Here is a 22,352-nt window from a genome sequence, read left to right as displayed (position 1 = left end):
TTATATGCTGTGTCTACAATATTTCTCTTAAGAAGAGATATTAAAAGATAAAATACGAGAAACAACATATTCTACTTCAAGTACAAAAATGGAACATTAATTTGTAGTTAATTCAATCTTTACTTGAATATTTTTGTGTCAAAATTTAAAATATTTGAAAAAAAACGGAATAATTATTACATGTTAATTTATTTCAAAATACTACCAACATTAATATTGCCTTTAATAACTTTCTATTTATTACTTTTTACATCAAGATTCACGATGAAGATGGCCCTCTATTTTCCTCGATTTTTGAGTTTATATTACATACTGTACATTTTAATTTATGGAGAATACATCATGTCCAATAATAGAAGTTAACTGGGTGTTCATTGCAATATACCATATATTAATACCGATGGAAATGAGCACTTATTTAACATCCTTGTCTATAGCGCATTGTCAGAAGTTGTTGGGTAGTTTGTGATGTGGAATTTTACACATTTTCTTTTCTTAAATGTACTGTGTATCTTGTATGAATCATGAAAGAAACGGTAAAATTAGCAGCTTCCTTTTCGTGACAAAGTGACTTTTCAAGCCTCTACTAAAACGTATGACTTGTTTCCTGTGTATAGTACACTCAGAAAGAGTTAAATTTTAGTATATAGAGGCACGTCCAACATTGTGTTTCATCGGAATACATATTTATTAGATAAATATTAGGATGTCACGTCATCTAACTACATACAGATTTGCAAGACTAAAAATCACAATGTTTGTCTGACCAATAAGAACTGATTGTACATGAGTGAATGTACAAACACCAAGAGAGAGAAAGACAACTGCCACGTGTGCCAATCACTTCAGATTGTACCTTTATAGCATTGTTTGCCAAATTGCATAAAAACTATAAACGGGACATTTTATTATGACTTTTTTTTCTCCTTTACAAACTCTAAAGCTTTGTCTCCAAGTCCTAATGAAGGGTGTGAATCATTTTGTAGCACCTTTATAAAGTACACAGGCCATGGAGAAATACACAGAATAATTACACAAGGGGGAAAAAATGTATTTTGTGTCAGGGGCTCCCCCCATGCAAGGGAGGGTTGACATAAAGTATTTTACACAAATGAACAGGCGACTTTAGCGAGGTCTGCGATCGTCAAAAATGATTTCAATTGGGACATCTGACAGGAGGATGCAAGCTTTACAAATTCTAAATACACTATGCACACTCCTTCTGGAGAAAAAAATGAATACATTTCTGTTAATGGGTCTCTATTTGTCATTTACAATATGTACACATGCGCGCACACGCGCATCCCCTCACAGTCACGGCCTCGCAATCCACCCTTGCTTCTTGCTTTTCATTATTGTTATTATTAGGTTGTTTTTTTTAACATGAATTCTCATCTCATTGGCTGTAAGTGGACAGAGATGCAAACTGACTGTGTCGGGAACATCCCAATGCGGCAGTGCATCGTCTTACATTAAAACTCAAAACAATATTTGACAAGTAAAACATATTTGGTTGCATATGAAGGGGTTGGGGGTCGGGGGGAACTCAAATGGGGTGAAAATCGAGTACATTTTCAACTTCATTGACTGCATCAAACTTGAAAAGCAAAAAAATGATAATTCATTTAAAACCACATAAAATTAGGGTTAAAATACATAAAGGTATGCATTTTTTGAAACAACATTGAATTATTGAACGGTAACCAATTATATCAATTTTTTTTGGGGGGGGGGGTGGACATTTGGACCTCTAAGCTGCTTTTACACTTATTTTAGACACGATACCAACACACCACATTTAAAACAAAACAAAAAAAATGAAAGGGTGGCAAAGAGGAAAAATGTACACCAATACACACAATACAAGGCCAGAGTGCATTTGGAACAGTTTGGAAGTGGGCTTGTGAGCACAGTATTTGTATAGTATGTGTGTGTGTGTGTGTGTGTGTGTGTACGTGTGTGTGTGAGAGAGTGTGAGACACAGTACCATGTAAAGTTGACAGTAATAGATGGGCACAGCACTGCACAGTCACCAAGTATTCACAAAGCGTATATACAACAGTTGTGCGCACGCACACACACACACACAAGCACACACACAAAGGAGGCTGCATGAAGCTGGGAACAGATGCTGGGTTCAAATACAGTTACCAAAAATAGGAAAGATTTGCTTTGGAGACAGAGAAGAGAGAAAAAAAATTAAAGAAAAAAAGCACATGAAAATGATGACGATGTAGAAAAACAACAACAGATGTACTCGAGCAATAAATATCGATTGGATAAACAATCAACAGGACGCATTGGCACAATTGCAAAATAATAAGAAAAAAAAAAGATGTGGAAGAGTGAGACATAATAAATAGAGCTTCTGCGGAGTGGAAGAAGGATATGGCGGTGGATTTGCTCCCCTCTTTACATCTGCTGCAGGCAGGACGACCACACGCACACAAACACACGTACACACACACACACTGCACGACAACTCGTCCTTTCAGCGAGGTCGTGCGCTCCATTTGCCGTGTGCACTCTGGAGGGGTGGAGGGACGGGGAGGGCCGTGGGTTCAAAGGTCGCGGCATGAGCTGCCGTACTTGGAAGAACATGTTTGCAAAAAGTAGACAAAAACACAGATGCACAGACAATATTTTTTTTTCCCACAAATGCCAAATCATGCTTAGATATAAAAAAAAAAGAAAGAAAATTGTTTCCTTGTCTCCAGGCTTTTGTCGTTTACAAGTGATAATAATAGCTGCACACTTGATAAAGTATCTTAGACATGTATATCAACTATATACATTTGCATGACGTTGCCTTTTTTCTCTTTTTTTTCTTTGTGCCCGCCAACGTGGCCGTGGATGTTGTTGGTGGAATTTTTACACAAAAACATGTGCAGGGATGAGCTGCATTCCCGTGTCCCCCCCCCCCCCCCCCCCCCATCCCATGCAGCACATCTTCTAGAAAGACAGTGTGCACGTGTGCGCATGGGATACAGTCTCAAGTGTCAAAAATGGGAGGTGGGCGACGTGTCTGTGGACCGGACAGTCAAACGCGTCCCCGTGAGGTGAGCTTCAAATGAGGAAGTGGGGAACGGGGGCAGCGGGAGGTTAGTTGTTCTCAAAGAGGGAGAGAAGGTCGTCGTTGCTGTTGGCCGGAAGGTCGGGAGGATCCAGGTACGAGAGGAGCTCGTCCGGGTTGGCCAGCTCTGGAAGCAGCTGTGGACGATCCAATAAATGGAGAGAGTCAGGATTTCTTGCGACACCAATGACACGGTTGAAAAGTACGGAGATACAAGCCACCGCTAGCTTAATGCTAACACATTGTGGGAAACACCAATGATGGGCTAACAAAAACATCTGTCGCGGTGTTACGATGCTTTGAGGAACAGATATTTGAAAACATACAGTTGAGCAACACGTAGAACAATACGGACGAGCATATATTCTTTATCCTCGGCAAAAAATGCTACATGACTAAGTCTCTTACATTAGTTGCTTTAAATGATTTAAAGTTGATCTGCATGACTCTGTTGCAGTGCCGCAATCATTAAATTGTCATCACAATGAAGTGTAACATTACAAATAGGTATTTTCCTTCAATAAAAATTGAGAAATGTCATTTCCATTTTTTTCATTTGAGGAAAAATAATTTGAGAGGAACAAATGCACAGACACAAGACAAGGTGGTGGCAAAAGTGTATCATCACCCCTCTTATAAAAGATATGTGGCTGTGTTCAGAATTAATCACTTTCAAACTTATGTTAAACGGGAGTCAGTAGACACACCAAAAGTTGCGTTTTTCTAGCAGGCCTTTCTTGTCATTTTTCAGCTTTCGAGCAGAAGATTTTGCACTGGCCGCTATTTTGAGGTGTTTCATGACAGCTACAGCTGTTGCGAAAGCACCGTATAAAGATGAACCGTACTGTAATGTTCATAATGACAAGGGTTGTTCGATAGCAGTATGAGTATTCCCTCTTTGACTACTGACCGATACAAGGAACCGATACCTGAATTACTTTTGATGTACCCGGTATATCATTTAATTTGAATACAAAGACAGAAAATTGTGACTGCAGATGATGATTAGCCGATGTGTCAAACGACTGCAGTATCACGCCAACTACTGCCAAGGAGCACTCACTTGATAATTGTTTTTTTTTCTGCCTTTAGTATCGGTAGCTGGCATCAGCAATCAACACCATGAGTATCTGATACCTTGAAAGATGTGATATGATGTCTGGTATCGGAACCCAAATACCATGTGGGAAAATGTTTGACCTTAAACTGCATAATTTTAACCGTGTTTTTCCCACATCAAGCTTTGTCCGCTGCGTTTTGGGTGACACAAACACACACACACACTTACATCCAGCGAAGGTTCGGGCATGTCCGGGCCATCTGACGAGGGGTTAAACGTCAGATCGGCGTGCGGGTGAGCATTCTGGCCGGGCGGCTGAGGCGGCTGAGGCTGCGGCGGCGGGCGAGACGGCTGCGAAGACGACGGCCCACCGCCGTGATGCAAGGGCGGCCCCGATTGGCCGCTGCCGCCGTGATGCATGGAGGGCCCCGATTGGCCGCTGGGGTGGGGAGAAGCATGCAAGCCGGGCTGCATGGAGTTATGGGACGGTTCGGGATGGGACATCTGCAGGAGCCAGAGAGGGAGACAGAGGGTAGCAGATGGAGAGAGGGATGTATAGAGAGGGGAAAAGTGAAATGAGTCCCAGCGTGAATAATGTCAACCAGGCCCTTGAAAATGGAAGCTGTGATGAGCAGACGCACACAGCTGCAACACTTTATGGCGAGCATGTGAGCGCACACGTCCTGCTTCGGCCCACAAAGCAAAATCTCAGCCTCTCATTTCATTTCGGCTGTGTTTGAAATGACTCGCCGTTGACTTGATATCGTGCTCTGTATCGTGAGTTCCGCATTAATTTGCGCAGTCGGAGCATGAGGGAGAAGTCGAAATAAACAATTTCAAACTCAGTCGATGTGCCTCTTTTGTCCTCAGCGTTAAAAGTAAAATTAGCATCAGCGCTACTTACCGGGTCATTCATGCCGTGGTTGAGGGGCTTGTCCTGGGACAGAAGACCGCTCGGCCCATCCGGCGGGTGGGAAAGTTGAGGGCCGTGGATGAAGTCACTGATCGGTGGGCCCCCTCCTCCTCCTCCACCACCTCCTCCTCCACCTCCCCCACCTCCAGATGGGTTCCCGTGAGGAAAATCAAAGTTCCCTTGGCTGTGGTAAGGGTTGCCTTCAAAGACCAAAACAAACGGCATTAGTGACCTCATGACATTTATACTATACTAGCTGGTTCGCCGCCCTCCGGGCGGCTCATCAGCTAGTTCCTGCGGCAGGCTGGTAAAGGTGGGCCTTCGGCCCACAAAAGTGTGGTTGCTTGGTTCAACTTTTTGTTCATCTTCATTGCTTATCGCGAAAATAAAGAGATGTTTAGCTCTACTAAATAACTAACAATTTCATTGCAATGCTTGTGGGTAGACAACATTTTTTCGCTAAGATGCCCGCGCGATCGTAGTGAGCCACTGCCTGAGCGGCGCAGTGGCGGCGCGCAGCGGCGCGGTTTAGTAGGTACGTTTTGAAAAGGGACAGACGGAAGGACAGACCGCGTGCGGGACGACGCGCAATATATATATATAGAGATGACTACAGTTTTCATTACCTGCTCCCGGGTAATCTCCTCCATTTCCACTGGCATGTTGGCCAGGGTGGTGCGGGGGATAAGGGCTGGGACCGGGTCCATGACCGTGGCCGGCTCCTGGCCCGCTTCCAGGCCCAAGCTGGGCGATCATTTCCATCACGTTGGGCATGGTCATCTGACTCGGGCTCATGGTCTTGAAGCGCTTGGCCAGCGGTCCGTCGGGGTCCTCTTTGATGTGCAGCTCAGACTTGATGGCCACGGGCCGCCAGCTGCACGTCGGGTCAATCGTGACCTCCTCGAACTCCGAACTGTTGACGATTGAATTAGAAGGGTTAATTCAAAGCCTGTACTCAACAGATCGAAGCGTATTTTCACTTTCAAACTTACTTTTGGATGGCATTGAGGATCCCCCACATGTACTGATCCACTTCGAGACCTTCTAGTAATGCCGTTTTACTACAAGGGGGAAAAGATGACAACACAATATGAGGTAGGAATGACTACTATGAGAAAATCAAGGCAGACTGGGCGGAACTAAAAGTTCCCTGGATACAAAGATAGCATTGTGGAGCTACTACATTAGTCTATAGCAGGGATGGGCAACTTAAATGCTGGGGTGGGCCACATTTTTTTGTAATCAGTCCTATTGGAGACCCACAGTGGAGCCCACGCATGCTAACCAGATGTATGCAAAACATGCCATTACAAATATGGAAAAAAAAATATTCCAGGTGCAAAGAGCTCTCTTGCATAAGAATCACCATTCATGGATGGCACAAAACAGCTAGACTTTTTTTCCCCCACAAAAATCAACTCACCTACAATTTGAATATTATTGAGGTACCATGTTTGTCCTGCATATGATTGCAAATCTGCCCAAAAATATTAGGGCTGTAGTATAGGGCGGTATAAATCCAGTGTAAGGACAACAAAGACACATCTACGATCTAGTGGTGATTGGTGATATTACACTTTTAAAGTTTCTTGTTTAAGCTTGACATACTTGCAAACAGGACACCTCCATGTGCCTCTCTCACAGTTTAGCTGCAGGTAAGACTCCAGGTCAAAGCACTGCGGACGACACAGAAGACAACATGATCACTTACTGTGTTTACATGAATTCATTTCGATAAACAACTTTTTCGATATCCACAAACCTGCACATGTTTGCAGTCGTGGCCTCGCGCGGGGAGCTGAATGCGGCGGAAGGTGATGGGACACTTGAGTGACACTTTGATGGCCGTTTGCTCCACGCCGTCCTCCCCGTTGAGAGTGGTGCTGCCCGCCGAGGCCGCCACACTGCTGAAATTCCTCTTGACTGGAAAAAGAGAGATTCATTCTAATATTTCTGTCTTTCAGACAGATACCAGTTCTGAACTATTGATTACTCACTGATACCAAGTAACTGATACCGCTGGCCCTCTTGAAACATAAAATCTGTATTAAACCAATGACAGATAATTGTAATGAAAAAGCTTTGGTTTATTTCTGCCTAGAGGAAAACCAGTCGCTCAGCAATTAGAGACTTTAAATCCAAAATAAAACACAAACAATTAACTTTGAATACAGGATTGATTTGCAATAAACTGCAAAATGTTGTTCAAAATACATGCAAAATAAATGCAGGTTCAACTGTTAATCGTTAAGCATGACACGAGAAAAATGTATCACATTCTAAGTATAAATTAATGTATAACTAAGTATACACTGTATATTGTCGAATAAATATTTTTTCGGCATGATACCTGGTTTCGGTACGCGCCGGTACGTATGTGTTTTCGGTATACAGTAAATACCGGTATATTTTTTTAATCATTTTTTTTCCTTTTAAATGTTAGTGGATAAATAATGATTGTGAAATCCTCCAGGTTATGCGACACCGCCGTATGCTGTTATTTTGCATCTTTGCATATTGTGCATCGATATACATTTGTAAATTCCGTTTTGCATTTGGGCACGGTAGGAGTGGGATGATGATGAAACGTTTGAAGTCAGGTGAGGCCCAAACCAAAGCCCAGCAACCAAATACACAGCCCGCCCCTGCGAAAGCGTATTGTAAGCGCAAACGGCAGCAGGTGTCGGAGGGTAATTGAGATATTAACACACGGCGGCGTACTTTTGGTGATGCAGTGTTCCGCGGGAAGGAGCCTCTTCTTTAGGAGCCCCTGGAGGACAGAGCGCACAGATGGCCTGTGGACCAGCTGCAGCACAAACAGATGCGACTGCAAAGGAATACACAACAAACAAACACACATCTATTAAACTTGAATCTTCAACACCAGCTGATGTTTTTGTCAAAGGAAATATGGTCTCTCCCCGGATAGTGGGCCACACTCACGCAACAACAGGCAGTGACGGTGATCTGGATGGTGTTCCTGCCCGGCTGGCACACGTGTTTCAGGTGCAAAGGCTTGTGAGAGGTCTTGTTGTCGCCCCGCTCGATGGTGAGGGGCGTGGCGTTGACGCTGACCTGGACCGAGGCCGGCCAGTTGGTGTTCATCTGCCTGTCCTCGTGGTGGTAGCACTTGAATTGCAGCTCCAAGTCTGACCTGCGGAGGAGATGGATTTGCAAGATTTGCCACCTCCTGATTTTCCTCGTCTTCAGCTTCAACTGTTTCACATTTATAACATTTACATGCACAAATCAAATCAAAAACCACAATTTCCATTTGTTAGCTTTTTTTAGCGGCATCCAGGTAAAATCCACCTGGTTGAAATCACTTGGTTTTGGGGGAGTGGTTCCGTCTCGCGCATGAGCCAATGCTATTGTAACCATGAGAGAGAGCTGAGACAAATGGCTACTTGTTCTGAGGCAGTTCGGGGTCTGATGACAAAACGACAGTCCCATTAACTCCTTCAGTACCAGCCAATTCTGGACCAAGTCTGAAAAGACGTTTAAAAACGTCTTTGGGAGTGAATGAGTTAAGGACGAGCTAAAAGCGCAATTTGTATTTTCCCCATATGAAGGCAGCACTTTATTACCAAGCCGTCGAAACAACTTTTGTCGATTCGTGTAGAAGATCTGTGCATGTTGTGCATGCAGCAGTCACATCCGCATATTTTCGAGAATTAAAAATGTGTCTTAATTCCGCACTTGATGTGTGGGCAGGCATGTCAGCGACCCAACGATGTATGTCGATATACACGCAACTAAAATTCTGTTGGCTAGACGGCTTGCTTGAAGGGAGAATCCATTACCTCCACATGAGGGTCTGGTGGACGGAGGGCCGCAGGTGGAAGACGTGGTTGCTGACAGCCAGGTTGTGCTCCAGGCGGAACGGCTCGAGCACCACGCCGTCTCTGACCGGGAACGTCAGCCGCAGCTCCTCGTTGGTAAGAGCTGGAAGGAAAACAGAAGTTTGGAGTTGACTTTTACAAAATATTTAATGAGGATATCTGGATTTAGAAACAATGTTTATATTTTGACTCTGAAAAGGAATGTATGTACGGTGTACTCACAAGGAGGAAGTGCTGTCATATTTGGTTTCATGTCAGGTGGAAACGGGGGCTTCACGTCCTGGTTTGGTGACAGGTACGGAGGAATACTACTCCCGGGCGTCATGGGCGGCGTGGGATTTCCAGGTACTGGTGAGTGGGGGTAGTTACCAGGCCTGGGGGGCTAGATAAGAAAAAAAAAAACGCAACAAATATTAGCTGACGTCCATTCAGGAATTTGGATAATTCAGACATTACGCCAGAACTTACCCCATTTCCTTGCCCGTATGAGTAGCCGCCGCCCGAGAAGTTGGTGCCCTGCCCGTTAAATGGCTCTTGCTGCAAATTTAACATCGATACATTTGAAATCATCACCTTGCTGACATCAACCATGGACAGAGGTAGTATCAAACCTTGTAGTACTGGCCCATGGACATGCCAGGTGGGTACTGTCCTTGCCCCTGCTGCCCGGGCATCCTCTGTCCCGGGTAGTTGGGCGAAGGCAAGGGCCTCGAAGCGGTGGGAGTCGGGTACTGCCCCTGCTGCGGTGGGAACTGGCTGTTCGGTCCATACTGACCTCCGTACCCAGCCTAGGGAGGGACATTCAAGCAACTGACTAATTGTATAGGTGAAAAAGTATATTGTAAAAACCCATTGAGGGGAAAAATGATGGTTAAAAGAATCAGTGATATAGAGACGCCGTGATATAGTGGGGGAACAGTGTATATTCACCCTTTCATGCACCCTGTAACCTGATAACCTGTCCACTGTAGTAACTGCTGTCCCCGAAAGGGTTCATTAACAGCATAAAGATACAGGGGTGGCAGGGTGCCCACTCACCTCGCCAGGATACGGCCGCTTCATCCCCTGCAAGGGGATGCCTTGCCGAGGTCCTCCCGGGTAGCCCTGCTGTGGCATCCGCTGGCCGTGAGCTCCGAAAGGTCCCATTCCAGGGGTCCGGGCCTGAGTCATGCCTATGGGAGGCCCGCTCATGTTTGGGTTGTTCATCCCTGAACCCATGCTGGCAGGATTCATCCCTCCGGGGGGTCCTCGGGGACCTGGTTGGTTCATGAACTGACTATTGTAGGCCTGAGCGGGACCCATTTGGAAGGATGAACACATCTAAAGGCAAGGAACAGAAAGCTTGAATGTCTAGACTATTTGGTTGGAGAACAGCTACCTATGTTTCTAGAGAGCAGGACATTTTACAGTTTTTCACGGCTAAATGATATGGCAAAATCATTTCATGTAGATTTTTTTAGACCCCAAGATATGGTTTGTGGGCCCCAGTTTGAGACTGCACTGCACTGCACAATGGGACCAAACCAAACTTCTTGGTGGAACGAGCCTGATGTATCATTTGGCTGTATGTTCAGAGAACTGTACCTGTCCATACTGGTTCATGTCTTTATTCTGCGTCTCCTGTAGCGCCGCCACGGTGGCTGTTGCGGTGGCGGTCGCCGTCGCGGCGGCCGCAGCGACGGCGGCGGCGGCAGCAGCGGCGGCTGGCTGCGTGAAGTCGCCGGATGGACGTGTGTGGGAGGCCATGGCCATCCCTCCGGGGGGCGGGTTGGGCCCTCCAGAGTAACTGTAGGAAAAGGTGTGTGTCAAGGTTGGAATAATTTGCAATTTTTCATTGTTGTTCGTTTAAATGTTGACATTTTTTTGTTTGTTTTTTTTTGGGCTGTCCACTGTCCCTGAAAGGGTTAATAAAATAGATTTAAAAACAATTATGGTTAAATTTATGTCACTTTTATAAATCAATGTAAGAGTTTATGGATTACAAGTCAGGGGCTTTTAAAAATATATATAAATATTATTCACATTTGGACGTTATATATATTTGGATATAATTCAATTTGATTAAAATGTTTTAATAGCTAAGCATTTGTATATAATCACATCATATAGTGTAGTCTATACAGGGAAAAATGCACTTTAAAAAGCAAGCTTTTGTTAGTCACAGTCCAGCTAAGGATTTATTTGTTATTGCATGGCAGGCAGCATCAGTGCTCCCACGGGCCCTCATGGAAAGAGGATGGGACTGACTCAGCCTCTTTCTTACCTGCTGCTGTATCCTCCAGGTCCTCCGGGGTATGCGGGCCTGCTGTACATCCCCTGCTGCATGTACTGCTGGTTGGAGCCACCTTTGCTGGGGAACTGCTGCTGCTGGGCGCTGAACTGCGGAGAGTTGAGCCCTGCTGCGCTGGCCGACATTCCCGACGCCATGGGGTTACCCCCGGGATTCATGGGATTATTGCTGTTGGCCATTTGGTTCCCCAGAACCTGGATTGAATCCGAAGGACATCATGATCGTTTTGTGAAAGCAAGACAGAAGAAGTGAGGCGAACATGCAGGGGACCTACCTGGCTCTGTGATGTGTTGGTGACGCCCCAAACTGTTGTAACCACAGACAATGACCCAGGGGGCTGGTTAGTGTTTTGTTGCCAGGGGACAGAGTCATAGGGAAAAGAGCCATCGCTGGAGAATAGATAACACAAATCTAATGTTACTATCAATTTCAAAATTATTCTTGTTCATAAAAATGAACAAAACAATAATTATTCAATATGTCGTTCATCATCAGTTTATACTGTGTGGGTGTGTACGCACACACACACACACACACACACACACACACACACAGACACACACACGATTACTGGATTCTTGTTTGTAAAGTGTTTTAAAATAATTTTATTTTATAAAAAAATGTGTTTTAAAATCATTTTATTTTATTTTATTAAAAACGTTTTTTTTACCTTGTAAAAATAAAAATATAAATAAAAAACAAAAACTAATACTAAAACTAATACAAACTAAACAACAAATTTTTGAAGAAAAAAAAATCCAAACTAACAAACATGCTCTGAAAACTAGTGCCGCCCCCCCCCCCCCCCCAAAAAAAACAACAAATACTAAACTATCATGGCATTTCAACACACACGGGATCTAGCCAATAGAGAAACGGCCGGCAGAGGAACACATCCGAAAAAACGAAACTGCTTTGGTCGTGGTGCCAAAAGTGTCGGGCAATGAAAAGTTGCTTTTCACCGCTTCAGCTCCAGAATATGTGCTGATATATTAAAAATGAAAAAGCTCAACACGACTTGTTGAAAAAGGCCTCGTATTTGTCCCGATGGCTCGGAATGCCAGGCATTCCCATGTAAAACAAACCATGCACCGGGTTCCCTCCCATAAACAACCAGATGTTGAGAGGCAAGTGGCCAAGCGCAGGGTGCAGGAGAAGCTGCTATTTTTGGACGAGAGCTTGTTTTCTCTCTGAGGTTAGAGTTCGGGATGAATGACATGTTCAATATTTCCTCCAACGGGAACAATATTACAACAAAGATCCTCCTCAGACTCCAAGCAGGAATCTTGGTGAACTCCGGCTGTCTTTCTTTTCTTTTTATGTGTGTTTTACTTCAACCCTCTTGTTTGATTGAGTGTCATGAGCACACAATGTTCTCCAAAAACATTACTTAAGTCTTCCCTGCTGGTTCCCCCTCGTTCCAACCCCTCCTTAGAATCTGCTCAGCAGCCTTCAAAGTAATTCTGCCTTGCACTCCAAAAAATGCAAATCCTGTGTGTCCTTGAAGACTGCATAAGCAATGACTTTAACAACAGAATAGTTTTAATGAAGCCCTTCCTGGAAGAGAGCACAATGAAGTGGAGTCCGTTTTCATCGTTAAGTCCAATTTTTAAAGAAGAAATCGTATGAAATGCTAGCAAAAATAAGAAAGGGTCGCAGTGAGAAAGTTGACCACTAAAAGTTGTTTTTAAGGTTTGGTTGGAGGTTGCCATTTTGGAGCGCAATAAAGCTAGGTGCTGCGGTCAAAAAATAAAATTGAAAAAAGCAGAGATTAACAGCTTATATCAGTATATTATACCCTCTTGAAAGAATCGAACCACATCGAGTCGAATCGTAACTCCGCTGAGTCGAACCAAATGGACTCGTTCCACTTTCAAATCCAACCATCCTTGATTCATTTTGCGCCCCGTGCATCAAAAACTCTATCGAACTGGTTTTTGGGATGCACACCCCGAGATCAGGAGTGTTTGCTACTGAAGATATTTATTTCAATGCTCAAGGAAGTTCTCAATGCAGTCATACCAATAGTTTTTCGGGGTGATGTGTGCCTGCGCCACCTACACAGAATGTATTGTACGAAGCCCTCCTCCCGAAACAATTTGTCGCAGTTAAAAACCTTTTGCCAACCGGGAAGAGACACTCGTGATTGGTTGATAGAATCCAAATATAAATCGTCAGCCAAATGTATTCCATCTACTGCCTAAACCGAACACCTCTTGGTGCAATCACAATAATCCACAATTTTTTTTAAGACCACTGTCACTCAAAAGTGAATATTCCGATCTTTATAAAGGCACATTTTCCATCTCATCGGATTGCACAGGTGAACCTTTTATTCGATGCCACCTTCGGGGATGAACACTGACCTGTGCGTGAGGCCGGCCTTCATGCTGTTCATGCTGGGCTGCATGGGCACTTTTCCCTGCGATTCGTTTTGCCTGTTCTTCTGGTGACGCACCAGGAGCAGTCGAGCCAGCTCCTCGCACCACGACGACAGCAGGGCTGCGAATACGACAACACACGCGGGCACGCGCACACACACACACAGACACACACACACACACACACACACACACAGACGGACGAACACAACATATGCGTTAAGACTCCCAGAATGCACTGAGGCGGCCAGGACTCAAGCGTTTCCCCTCGATGACTTGTCATCTTGCTCAAGCCTCGAGAGGGCGGCCTGACTCAAAATATACGACTGTGCAGAAGTCTTATGCCACGCTTTAATCACCTCACATAACTTGTTACTCAGTGGACCCGAGATCTCCGGGAAGGCAAACTATTGGTTTGTGAGTTAGGGGGCTACTGCTTTGCTCATATAAGATCACAAAACAAAACCGATATGATTCAGGGGGGGACTTGTTTAATTGATAGTGGTTCAAACCGTCAAAGCAAATTCTGTGATGTGTACCTTTAAAGGGATTCTGACCAAAATGTACCTCTGCAAAGTCTTCTAGAATTTGGCCCAAAATAAATACAGTTCATGACTGTATACAATACATGAATGATGACTGAAAAATGAGAAAAAAAATGTACCGTGGATACAATTTAAGATAAAAAAAACCAAACACATTAACCCTCGTAGTGCACCGCTTGCGATAAATGTAAAATGATGTCTTTGAATCAAAGGCAAAGGCATTCAAGAAAAACACGAGAGAACTGAAACTTATGGAGGGGTTCTAAAATGACCTAAATTTCATGACGTCACCGGCTGATAATTCTCAGGCATTGCAGCAATAATAAAAAAACGTTTTGATACCTTAATCTTCACAATTTACATATTTTGCACCTTAGAGACCCATTATAATTAATATTTTTGAATGCATCGTAAACCTAATGTGTAAACATGCATTTCACGCGATTTTTACGTCAATCGCTTTGTTTTCGCTTGGACAGACGTATGCATGCCACATTGTTGGGTTGAGGTCATTCCAATTGTGCAACTTTTAGGTGGCGCCAGAGGATCGTAAATGAGTTTGCCTTTTTGCAGGAGGCTTCAAACCAATGCATTTTACATGAACACGTCCGGTCGAGATTGTTAGTAGGGCTTGGTTGGAACCTCCAGACACAATTTTTTTTTCCTTTTGCAAAAAATAAAGAATAAAAAATCCCAAAGAACTAATAAAAAACTATATATGTATGGTTAGCACAGATGCCTCTGAACATTTTGAGTGTTTGAAAAAAAATGTTTTTATAACACAAAATACATCATTACAAAAAATGTAAAATGCGTAACTTAAGGCCTTTTTAATTTGGAGCACACAAGGGTTAAACAACTACAGCACAATTTCACTATGTGTCACTCATCTTGTCGTTCCTGGCTCAAACCAAAGTGACTCAATCCAAGATTGTGTTTAAAATAAGTGTGAAACAGCTAAAAGTAAGGAAAAAAAAGAAAAAAAAGGGGCAAAAAGAAAGTCCCAGTGGGTGGAGAGCGTCAAGCCTTCTCATTTAGGAGGAATGATTCTACCCTGCTATTACACGGCGCTTATCTCTCCACTAAATCACCACCTCCGCACTCGGCCGCTGACTCTCCCAAGCTAGTAACCCGCCATTTCGACTTAAACGTCAGCTGCAAGCCAATCGCTGCTATCGCTCCGGCTCAAGAGGAAAGCGGCGGTGACTCATGACTTTTTCCACCCCAGTTGCCGCAAACGACGAAAGCCACGAGTCGTTCATAACGGAGCGGGGCGTGGGAGGGGGTGCATGCATATTTGGTCAGCGCAGCATGTGGCCTTGTCTTCACCTCCCAGTCGCCGGTGTTAAAAGCCCTGACGACACCACCGCCTCACATGGTGTGGTGACATTCACACATTCGAACACAAAAGATTTGGCTTGGGAAAAAGGTGGCGTTATTTTTCTTCACGAATGAAAAAGAATTGGAAACAAGAATGGAGAAGAAGTGAGGAAATTTGAACGACTTATACTCCAAAACAATAACTTAGCGTGTTAAAATGAGACAACATCATCGGGGTTATCTTCATAGTCCGCAATTTACGCCAGGACAAAAATAAAATTGTAAATTTTTACGAAGGGCTACCGGGGTCGTGAATTTCTACCTCAGCAAAAGGTTTACCTGATTGAAATGATATAACAAGCAAGTGTGTCTCGAAGTGGTGCTTTTTGTAATCGGCATTTGCAAAATAGTACTCATGTCAGAAATATCCGCAGAGCTCAACTCCTGTTACGCGGCGCTGTCCTTTACATTTGAAGGGAAGCACATTTTCATCTCGTATTGTCCTGATGAGGAAAGCTGGTACAAATGTTAGCAGATTTAACTTACCGAAGAAGTTCTAGCGATCCAATGTCGTTTTCCAAATATGTTTGCTGCGTCATGAACATTATTTCTAGCGTGTTAAACCCAATTGATGTGACCCTCCCGACCCCGGACCTCGGCAAAACCCACCAAGTCAACAACAAAGCGCCATGACCCACCTTTTCCTCCAGATTGGTTAGATTTACAAATGAGGTTGTGATAGTCACATCTAGCTGAATGACATCAGCGCTACTACATTTAATGACTGACATGTAGCCAGTTCAAGACTGCAAGAACAGTGACGAGAGAAACGAGAATGTCAGGCTGCAGGATTTCAACAGAAACAGAAGCAACGGAAGAATACATCACGACCGTGATGTAACATTACGGCATAATCACGAGATAGTAATTGGTTTATAAAAAGAATCCGTGAACAAAATCCCTTATGGTTATTGATTCCCATCCAGATGCAGTTTTTACGACCGATGCTCATGAATGCAAGCCGACATCCTGAACGGTGCCTTTTCTCCTATAAATATATGAAGAGTATATGAGAGTACAAAGAGGGGGAAACCATTGCGTAATGAGAGAATGAGAATCGTGGCGGGTGTGTAAATATCATTTTCAGATGCCAATTTATGATCGTACGCAAGAATAAACGCTCGCTGGCTGCGGGTAAATAGAGCAACAGGAGAGATCTGGGAATAGATCGTCTGCTCACGTCACAAGGCTTGAATTTCCAGGATGCTTTCTGTCCCCATTTCCACTTCCAGACTCGCCGTACACCTTTCTGATTGAGCAGCAAGCAATGTTATTTGATGACGTCTCGACAAGCGTCCGTGCGTGCCGAGCCGCGCCAAAAGTTGCCGTCGAATGCTGATTATACAATGTCATGCATGTCAAATCAACATTGGCTTGACTCTGACAATGTCATTTTCTCCTCCGCATTCCCAATACACGTCACAGAGGAAATGCCTTTGCGCAATCATAACAGGAAGCACTTATCGCTGGCTGGCAATTGGTGGCTTTTTCTCAAGTTAGCAGAGTCCAGTGATGCATTCGAACACGTGGCAAGGCATTTGAGACTGATTCACTTTAACACGGGATGCGCGTCGGGGAAATAAACCCTGCTTTAATCTTGTAAGGCCTTTAGAACTCATTAAAGTGTGTTGTTGTTTTTTTATGGCAATGAACCTATAGAAATAATGACTGAGCTCTGGTCGACCGCCTTGGACAGTTGCTTCTTCAATGTGCGCATATGCAATTTAAAGGCAAAGCCTTGCAAGGAAAATCCAAAATATGCCACATGAGATCCATATATTCAAGGACAAGAGGTGAGAATGCTTCTTTACGTTGAGTCACCAGAGAAATGCATAATCAGTCATTGTGCCGGACGGGCACATAAAAATACAATAACATTTGCAAAGCAGAATGGAGAAAGTCGTGTTTGAAGGTGACCTTATAGTCGTCTTCCTTTTCCTCCAAAGCTACTATTTTCTTTGTTTAAATTCATTCTGTGTTTTGTACTTGCCTTCATTTCTGGCGTGATTTTTACTTTTGTAACGTCACACGCATCATTTTCAGTCGAAACTAAATAAAATGGCCGTACGGTAAAGCACCACAGCGCCGCCTGTTGTTCTGGCATGCACACAACCGCATGCAAACGCATTTCCGAGAGCTAAAAGTACAGTCGATTTGGTTAAAATGTTTTTTTTTTTACATTTAAAAACACTTGCATGTATGTACACGTGGGAAATCCCAAAACAAAATGGCAGTAGCTGGGACATCACAGTAACTGGGCTGGACAGAAATCCGAAATCCGACAGTATGCACATACAGTGTGCCCCAACTCTTCTCGCGAGGGCGGCGGTGCCCGTGCTCGCACCTTGCCTCAATTGACACTATTTTCCAGCGCGCCGGTGATGAGCTTTGATAACAAAAAACACGTACAAGTGCATGCGGCTCTATTGTATTTGTGCCGATAAACACAGACAAAAGAGTAAAAAGACTACATGGAAAATGTGCAGCAACAAACAAAGCAGCCCTGAGAGACAATGTGTGGGATGATTAAAGGAAACATCCGTAAAAAAAAAAAAAAAAAAAACACTGGCAGGTAAATCTACACCGTGTGGGCGCTAAATATTATGCAGAATGGAGGGATAATAAAATCCCGTGGATGAGGGAGGGGGGAGTCATGCTTTTTGCGGGAATGTGATGGAAGCCATTTAAGCAGTGATGCCCCCACCCTCATCCTGCTCCGCCTCCTCTCTGTTCAGCCATCAAATTGAACAGCTGACAGAAATCAGGCTCGGAATGAAACAACTAACACCTTTTAAAGACTTATTAAGATGTGCAGTCTCCCCCCCAAAAATGCATTTTACAGCACTGCTAGGACCTTTGAAGTGAATTTCATACGTGACCTCTGGCAGGACAACAGACATGAGCGCACAGAGGGGGGTGGGGGGGAAGAGGATGGATGGAGGGATGCTAGACAGAGAACAGGTGGCGATGGAGGGAGTGGGCGGACCCCCTACCCACCAGGGTATGTATGTTTATGTCACAAGGCAAGAGATACTGCAGCCAGGAAGAGAAAGTAGCTCTACCTGAGTCAGTCTGACATCTCCTGCAGGTGCTGGTTTCTGTGGGGTTCAAATTGCACATTTTAAACGGGGCAGAGGGACACATATCAGCATGAACACATGTGCAACTGTTTGTAGTGTCGGGATGGCATCAGAGCAGGTTGATGCCCTTTTCGCACTGCACGGTGTCTCGCCTTGGTTTGGGGGCAGTGGGCGAAGCATCAGTTTGACGAAATGACAACAATAAATGAAATCGGATGTGTGTTCCGTTAACCTTTTGCTAAAGGGGTGGCGACGACGTTTATTTATAAAGGAGACTGAGGCCAGCATGAAAACGGATCCCTGCAGCAAGGTGGAGATTATGGAGTATTATGCTGCAGTGTCTAAAGGCAAGGCACAGCAGCAGGCAAAGCTAATATTAGCATGCATATTAATTGGTGACAATTCTAGTTGTATAAGCCTTGGAAGTCCCATGTCTCATGTGGGTAAAGATGTACATTCTATCCGGGAAGAGACAGAGGACAGGAACAAAAATGGGCCGCTGCTGCAAAGTAGAGACTGGGGAGTACAATACAGCAATGGACTCAGCTCACCATAGCAACATGCTAAGCTAACATTTGCGTGCGTGTTTAGTCTTGCCATTTCTGGGAGTATATGTTCCATGCGGTAAGGTTTCTGCCCCCCCAAAAAAAAAGTGTGTTCCGTGGAATATATCACTGCAACTTCCAGACACGCCATATAGGATGTCAACGGGCAAAGCTAACTTTAATGTATGTTTTATTGGGCCATTTTCCAGCAGTATATGCCACCTTCCATGTGTTAAGGAAACTGACTGAGGTTGGTTAAAAAATGGTTTGCTACAGCAAAGTGGAGACTGTGGAGTATTATACCTCAGCATCCACGATGAAGGAAAAGCCAACAAGCTGAGCTCACATGTGTGCAAGTTTGCATTTGCCATTTCTAGCAATGCATGCCATGTTTCCATGCGGTCAAGGGACTAATTGTTTTCCCGAGAAGACTGAGGGCAGCAAGAAAACTGATGATTGCAGTCAAGTGGAGACCGTGGAACAGTGGTCACCAACATGGTGCCCGCGGGCACCAGGTAGCCCGTGAAGACCACTTGAGTAGCCCGCCAGTGCCTGGACATTGTGATTTGCTAGTAGAAATTATGATTTAAAAATGCAAACATTGGCAGTACTGTGAGACATTTCGAAACACGATCAAAGTCTGACAATTTAAATCATCAAGTATTAAAAATAACACATCCTCATATTATTGAAGGTATTTTGGACAAATATGTTATTTCAGACGTGTATCAATTTGGTAGCCCTTCACACAATCGGTACACATGAAGTTGCTCTCACCCTCAAAAATGTTGGTGACACCTGCCGTGGAATATATACATTCTGAAGCATCCGCGGAGATGGAGTAAAATAACATTCAATTTTTTTTTATTTGATCGAAATCAAGCTGAAGATTTTCAAAAGTGAGCGATGACGCGGCGATAGTGAATCTGATCGAGCCATGTATTGTACTGTATTGTAATAAGCAAGCCGAAGCGGCTCAGTCACGGTGTCAGCTGACACCATAAAAAATAGTAGCTTCGACTATCTTGTCTCTATGTTAACCCGCGCGTGGAGAAAAGGGGGATTTACAACACTTTAGTGTTGATTTGCTGATTGTAAACATTTACTTGGAACACAGAAGCACAATTTATTTCGTGCTTACTTTATTTCAGTTCATGCTTCCTGACTCAAGAGTTCCAGAAGGAAGCATGTGAGCGATTTACAAAGCGCGCGCACCTTCACGCAGCTAATAGCCACAAGAATATCGATCATTCTCTGTACACGCCTTCGTCCTGGACTGTTCGTTGGACCCATCGCAAAGGCACATTTAGACAAACAACTACTTAACGCTGACACCCATGGACAATAATAGTCTAAACTGTGACGTGCTAACCACCAAACCATTGTGACGCCTCACACGACTACAGTGGACTCAAAAGAATCGGATTCTTGTGTACAAAACTGTATGTCAAGCAAGTAAACACCAGGACACGCCGGGAGAGAGAAGCACCTCACAGGCAGAGTGAACGAGAAGCTGTTATCGTCCATGACCCCCCACCCCCACTTCTCTCCCACCACAATAAATATCACATGGCTAATTATAAGCAGACATGCGACTTATCTCCATGACCACCACACGCTTGTTCTTTTAAGGGAATCACAAGGGGGCAGAAAGAAATTTAAAAAAATGCAATTACATAAGACCGTGATTAAAATGAGATGACATTCCCGCACTATTACAGTGAAGACAGGAGGGGATGAGCGGAAGAAATGACGCATCGTAGCCCTAGGCAATGACAGTTCCATCCTCACAGCTATCAATACTTGACAGTGGTTTGTCCTGGCAGTAGTCACCAACTCAATCCGCACATTGTCAAACTGAGCTCCTTTCCTTCAGGTGGGAGGACGGCGGCGAGGACGGCCGGCCGAGGCGATGATTCACAAGTCAAAGCCGCGACGAAAACAACGGCGAGCCGCACAAGTTCACCGTCAAAATGTCACCAGTGAGTCAGGAGGTCACCCCGAGTGTCTTCAAACAGGAAGTGCTGCAAGTCATCCCGCCCTCAACTGCAAATGGTGGCGTGTAATAGTTTCCGACACGGTTCAGTGCGAAACTGTGTTATTGTTTGCTAATGAACTTGTCCACTTTAAGGTTAAATGCTGATTGAATAGCCCCGCGAGAGCTTTTATGGCCCGGTCGCCCTTTTGTGCTCATCCCCTTTAAGAGGGATGCATTTTGAAATGATTATGACATCACTCACATAAGGCTTACACTAGAACAAAATGTAAAAAAAAAAAAAAAACACTTTTGGGGACAACAAATGACTTTGTCGACAATGGCATTGACGATCCACGATAACACGCGCCAAAGCAGCAGCTGGAGCTCCAAGGCCGTCCAGCTTCAAGAATCGGAATCTTGAAGGAAGTCATGTCCGGAAAAGGCACAATCACAATGTCAAATTAAAGAAAAGAGGGAATTCACTGCCTGAACTGAAAGTACAGCCTTTGAATAAAACCAGTAAAAGCTACTGTCACGCGATGCACAGTTTGAACATTTAATTCAGGAATTATTTGTCTTACCACCGGTTGTTTTGCACATAGTACTTGTACCCCACAACAAGGTTATTATAGCAGAAAGAAAAATACTGAAAGAACTACCAAAAAAATAAAAAATAACCTGTTCATGAAAGAAAGTAAGAACATAATTGCTTTTTAAAAATAAAAACGACTGGAAACTACAACTTAAGTTTGGTGTAACTAAACTTACAGTCAAAATGTTCTTCCTTTTTGTCTTTGTCATCAAACAGCCGTTAGAGAATTGTCCTTCACTTCATTACACAATACTTTGTGCTCTTTTGTTTTAATCTTGCTCTTGACCAAAAAAAAATATTTAAAAAACTAACACTAAAACCAATAAAAATGAACCAAAAGTAAGTATTTTTGAAAAAATAAACCTAAAATCGAACAAATTTACTCTAAAAGTGAACTAACTACTTACAGAATTTTAGAAAATTACATTAAAAAAAAAACACTTTTTTTTTGGAGGGGGGGGTTTACCTCCTTAGATCTTACCATTAGCAAGTAGGCTAGACTATTGGGTTGAAGTAGCTTTTCAGCATCTAAGCTCTGCCCAATGTAATTAGTCCATTCGCTTATCTACCGTTTAACTGCGACCTGTTTAGAACACACACTAATCTCGGAGCCAATGAGACTAACCCTAACCCCAAGACTAAACCTCACTTTTCCCACTCTTTAGCTTCCGAG

The 22,352-nt window shown here is 43.8% G+C and overlaps 1 protein-coding gene across 6 annotated transcripts in view; it reads right to left on the bottom strand.

The window, feature by feature from the left end:
- Positions 1 to 840: 840 nt before the first annotated feature.
- Positions 841 to 22,352, bottom strand: part of zmiz1a (zinc finger, MIZ-type containing 1a) — a 121,696-nt gene continuing 100,184 nt past the window's right edge. For 2 of the 6 annotated variants that reach the window (XM_052079994.1, XM_052079995.1), the window contains 19 exons: positions 18,547 to 18,582; positions 13,545 to 13,680; positions 11,453 to 11,567; positions 11,152 to 11,372; positions 10,473 to 10,674; positions 9,927 to 10,208; positions 9,500 to 9,676; positions 9,357 to 9,425; positions 9,111 to 9,270; positions 8,850 to 8,991; positions 7,990 to 8,200; positions 7,768 to 7,873; positions 6,809 to 6,969; positions 6,655 to 6,722; positions 6,039 to 6,107; positions 5,673 to 5,959; positions 5,038 to 5,246; positions 4,362 to 4,637; positions 841 to 3,210 (listed from right to left, as the gene is read on the bottom strand). In XM_052079994.1, coding sequence (XP_051935954.1) covers positions 3,103 to 3,210; positions 4,362 to 4,637; positions 5,038 to 5,246; positions 5,673 to 5,959; positions 6,039 to 6,107; positions 6,655 to 6,722; positions 6,809 to 6,969; positions 7,768 to 7,873; positions 7,990 to 8,200; positions 8,850 to 8,991; positions 9,111 to 9,270; positions 9,357 to 9,425; positions 9,500 to 9,676; positions 9,927 to 10,208; positions 10,473 to 10,674; positions 11,152 to 11,372; positions 11,453 to 11,567; positions 13,545 to 13,680; positions 18,547 to 18,582 — 3,035 coding nt within the window. In that variant the 3' untranslated portion in view covers positions 841 to 3,102. Of the gene's footprint in view, positions 3,211 to 4,361; positions 4,638 to 5,037; positions 5,247 to 5,672; positions 5,960 to 6,038; positions 6,108 to 6,654; positions 6,723 to 6,808; positions 6,970 to 7,767; positions 7,874 to 7,989; positions 8,201 to 8,849; positions 8,992 to 9,110; positions 9,271 to 9,356; positions 9,426 to 9,499; positions 9,677 to 9,926; positions 10,209 to 10,472; positions 10,675 to 11,151; positions 11,373 to 11,452; positions 11,568 to 13,544; positions 13,681 to 16,664; positions 18,517 to 18,546; positions 18,583 to 22,352 lie in introns of those variants that run through there. The other 4 variants (XM_052079996.1, XM_052079999.1, XM_052080000.1 and 1 more) reach the window with 3 other exon arrangements.

Source organism: Hippocampus zosterae, chromosome 11, assembly GCF_025434085.1.
Source record: "Hippocampus zosterae strain Florida chromosome 11, ASM2543408v3, whole genome shotgun sequence".
Classification (NCBI taxonomy): Eukaryota; Metazoa; Chordata; class Actinopteri; order Syngnathiformes; family Syngnathidae; genus Hippocampus; species Hippocampus zosterae.
Note: the sequence above shows the minus strand (reverse complement) of the source record. Positions and strands in the feature narration are given on the sequence as shown.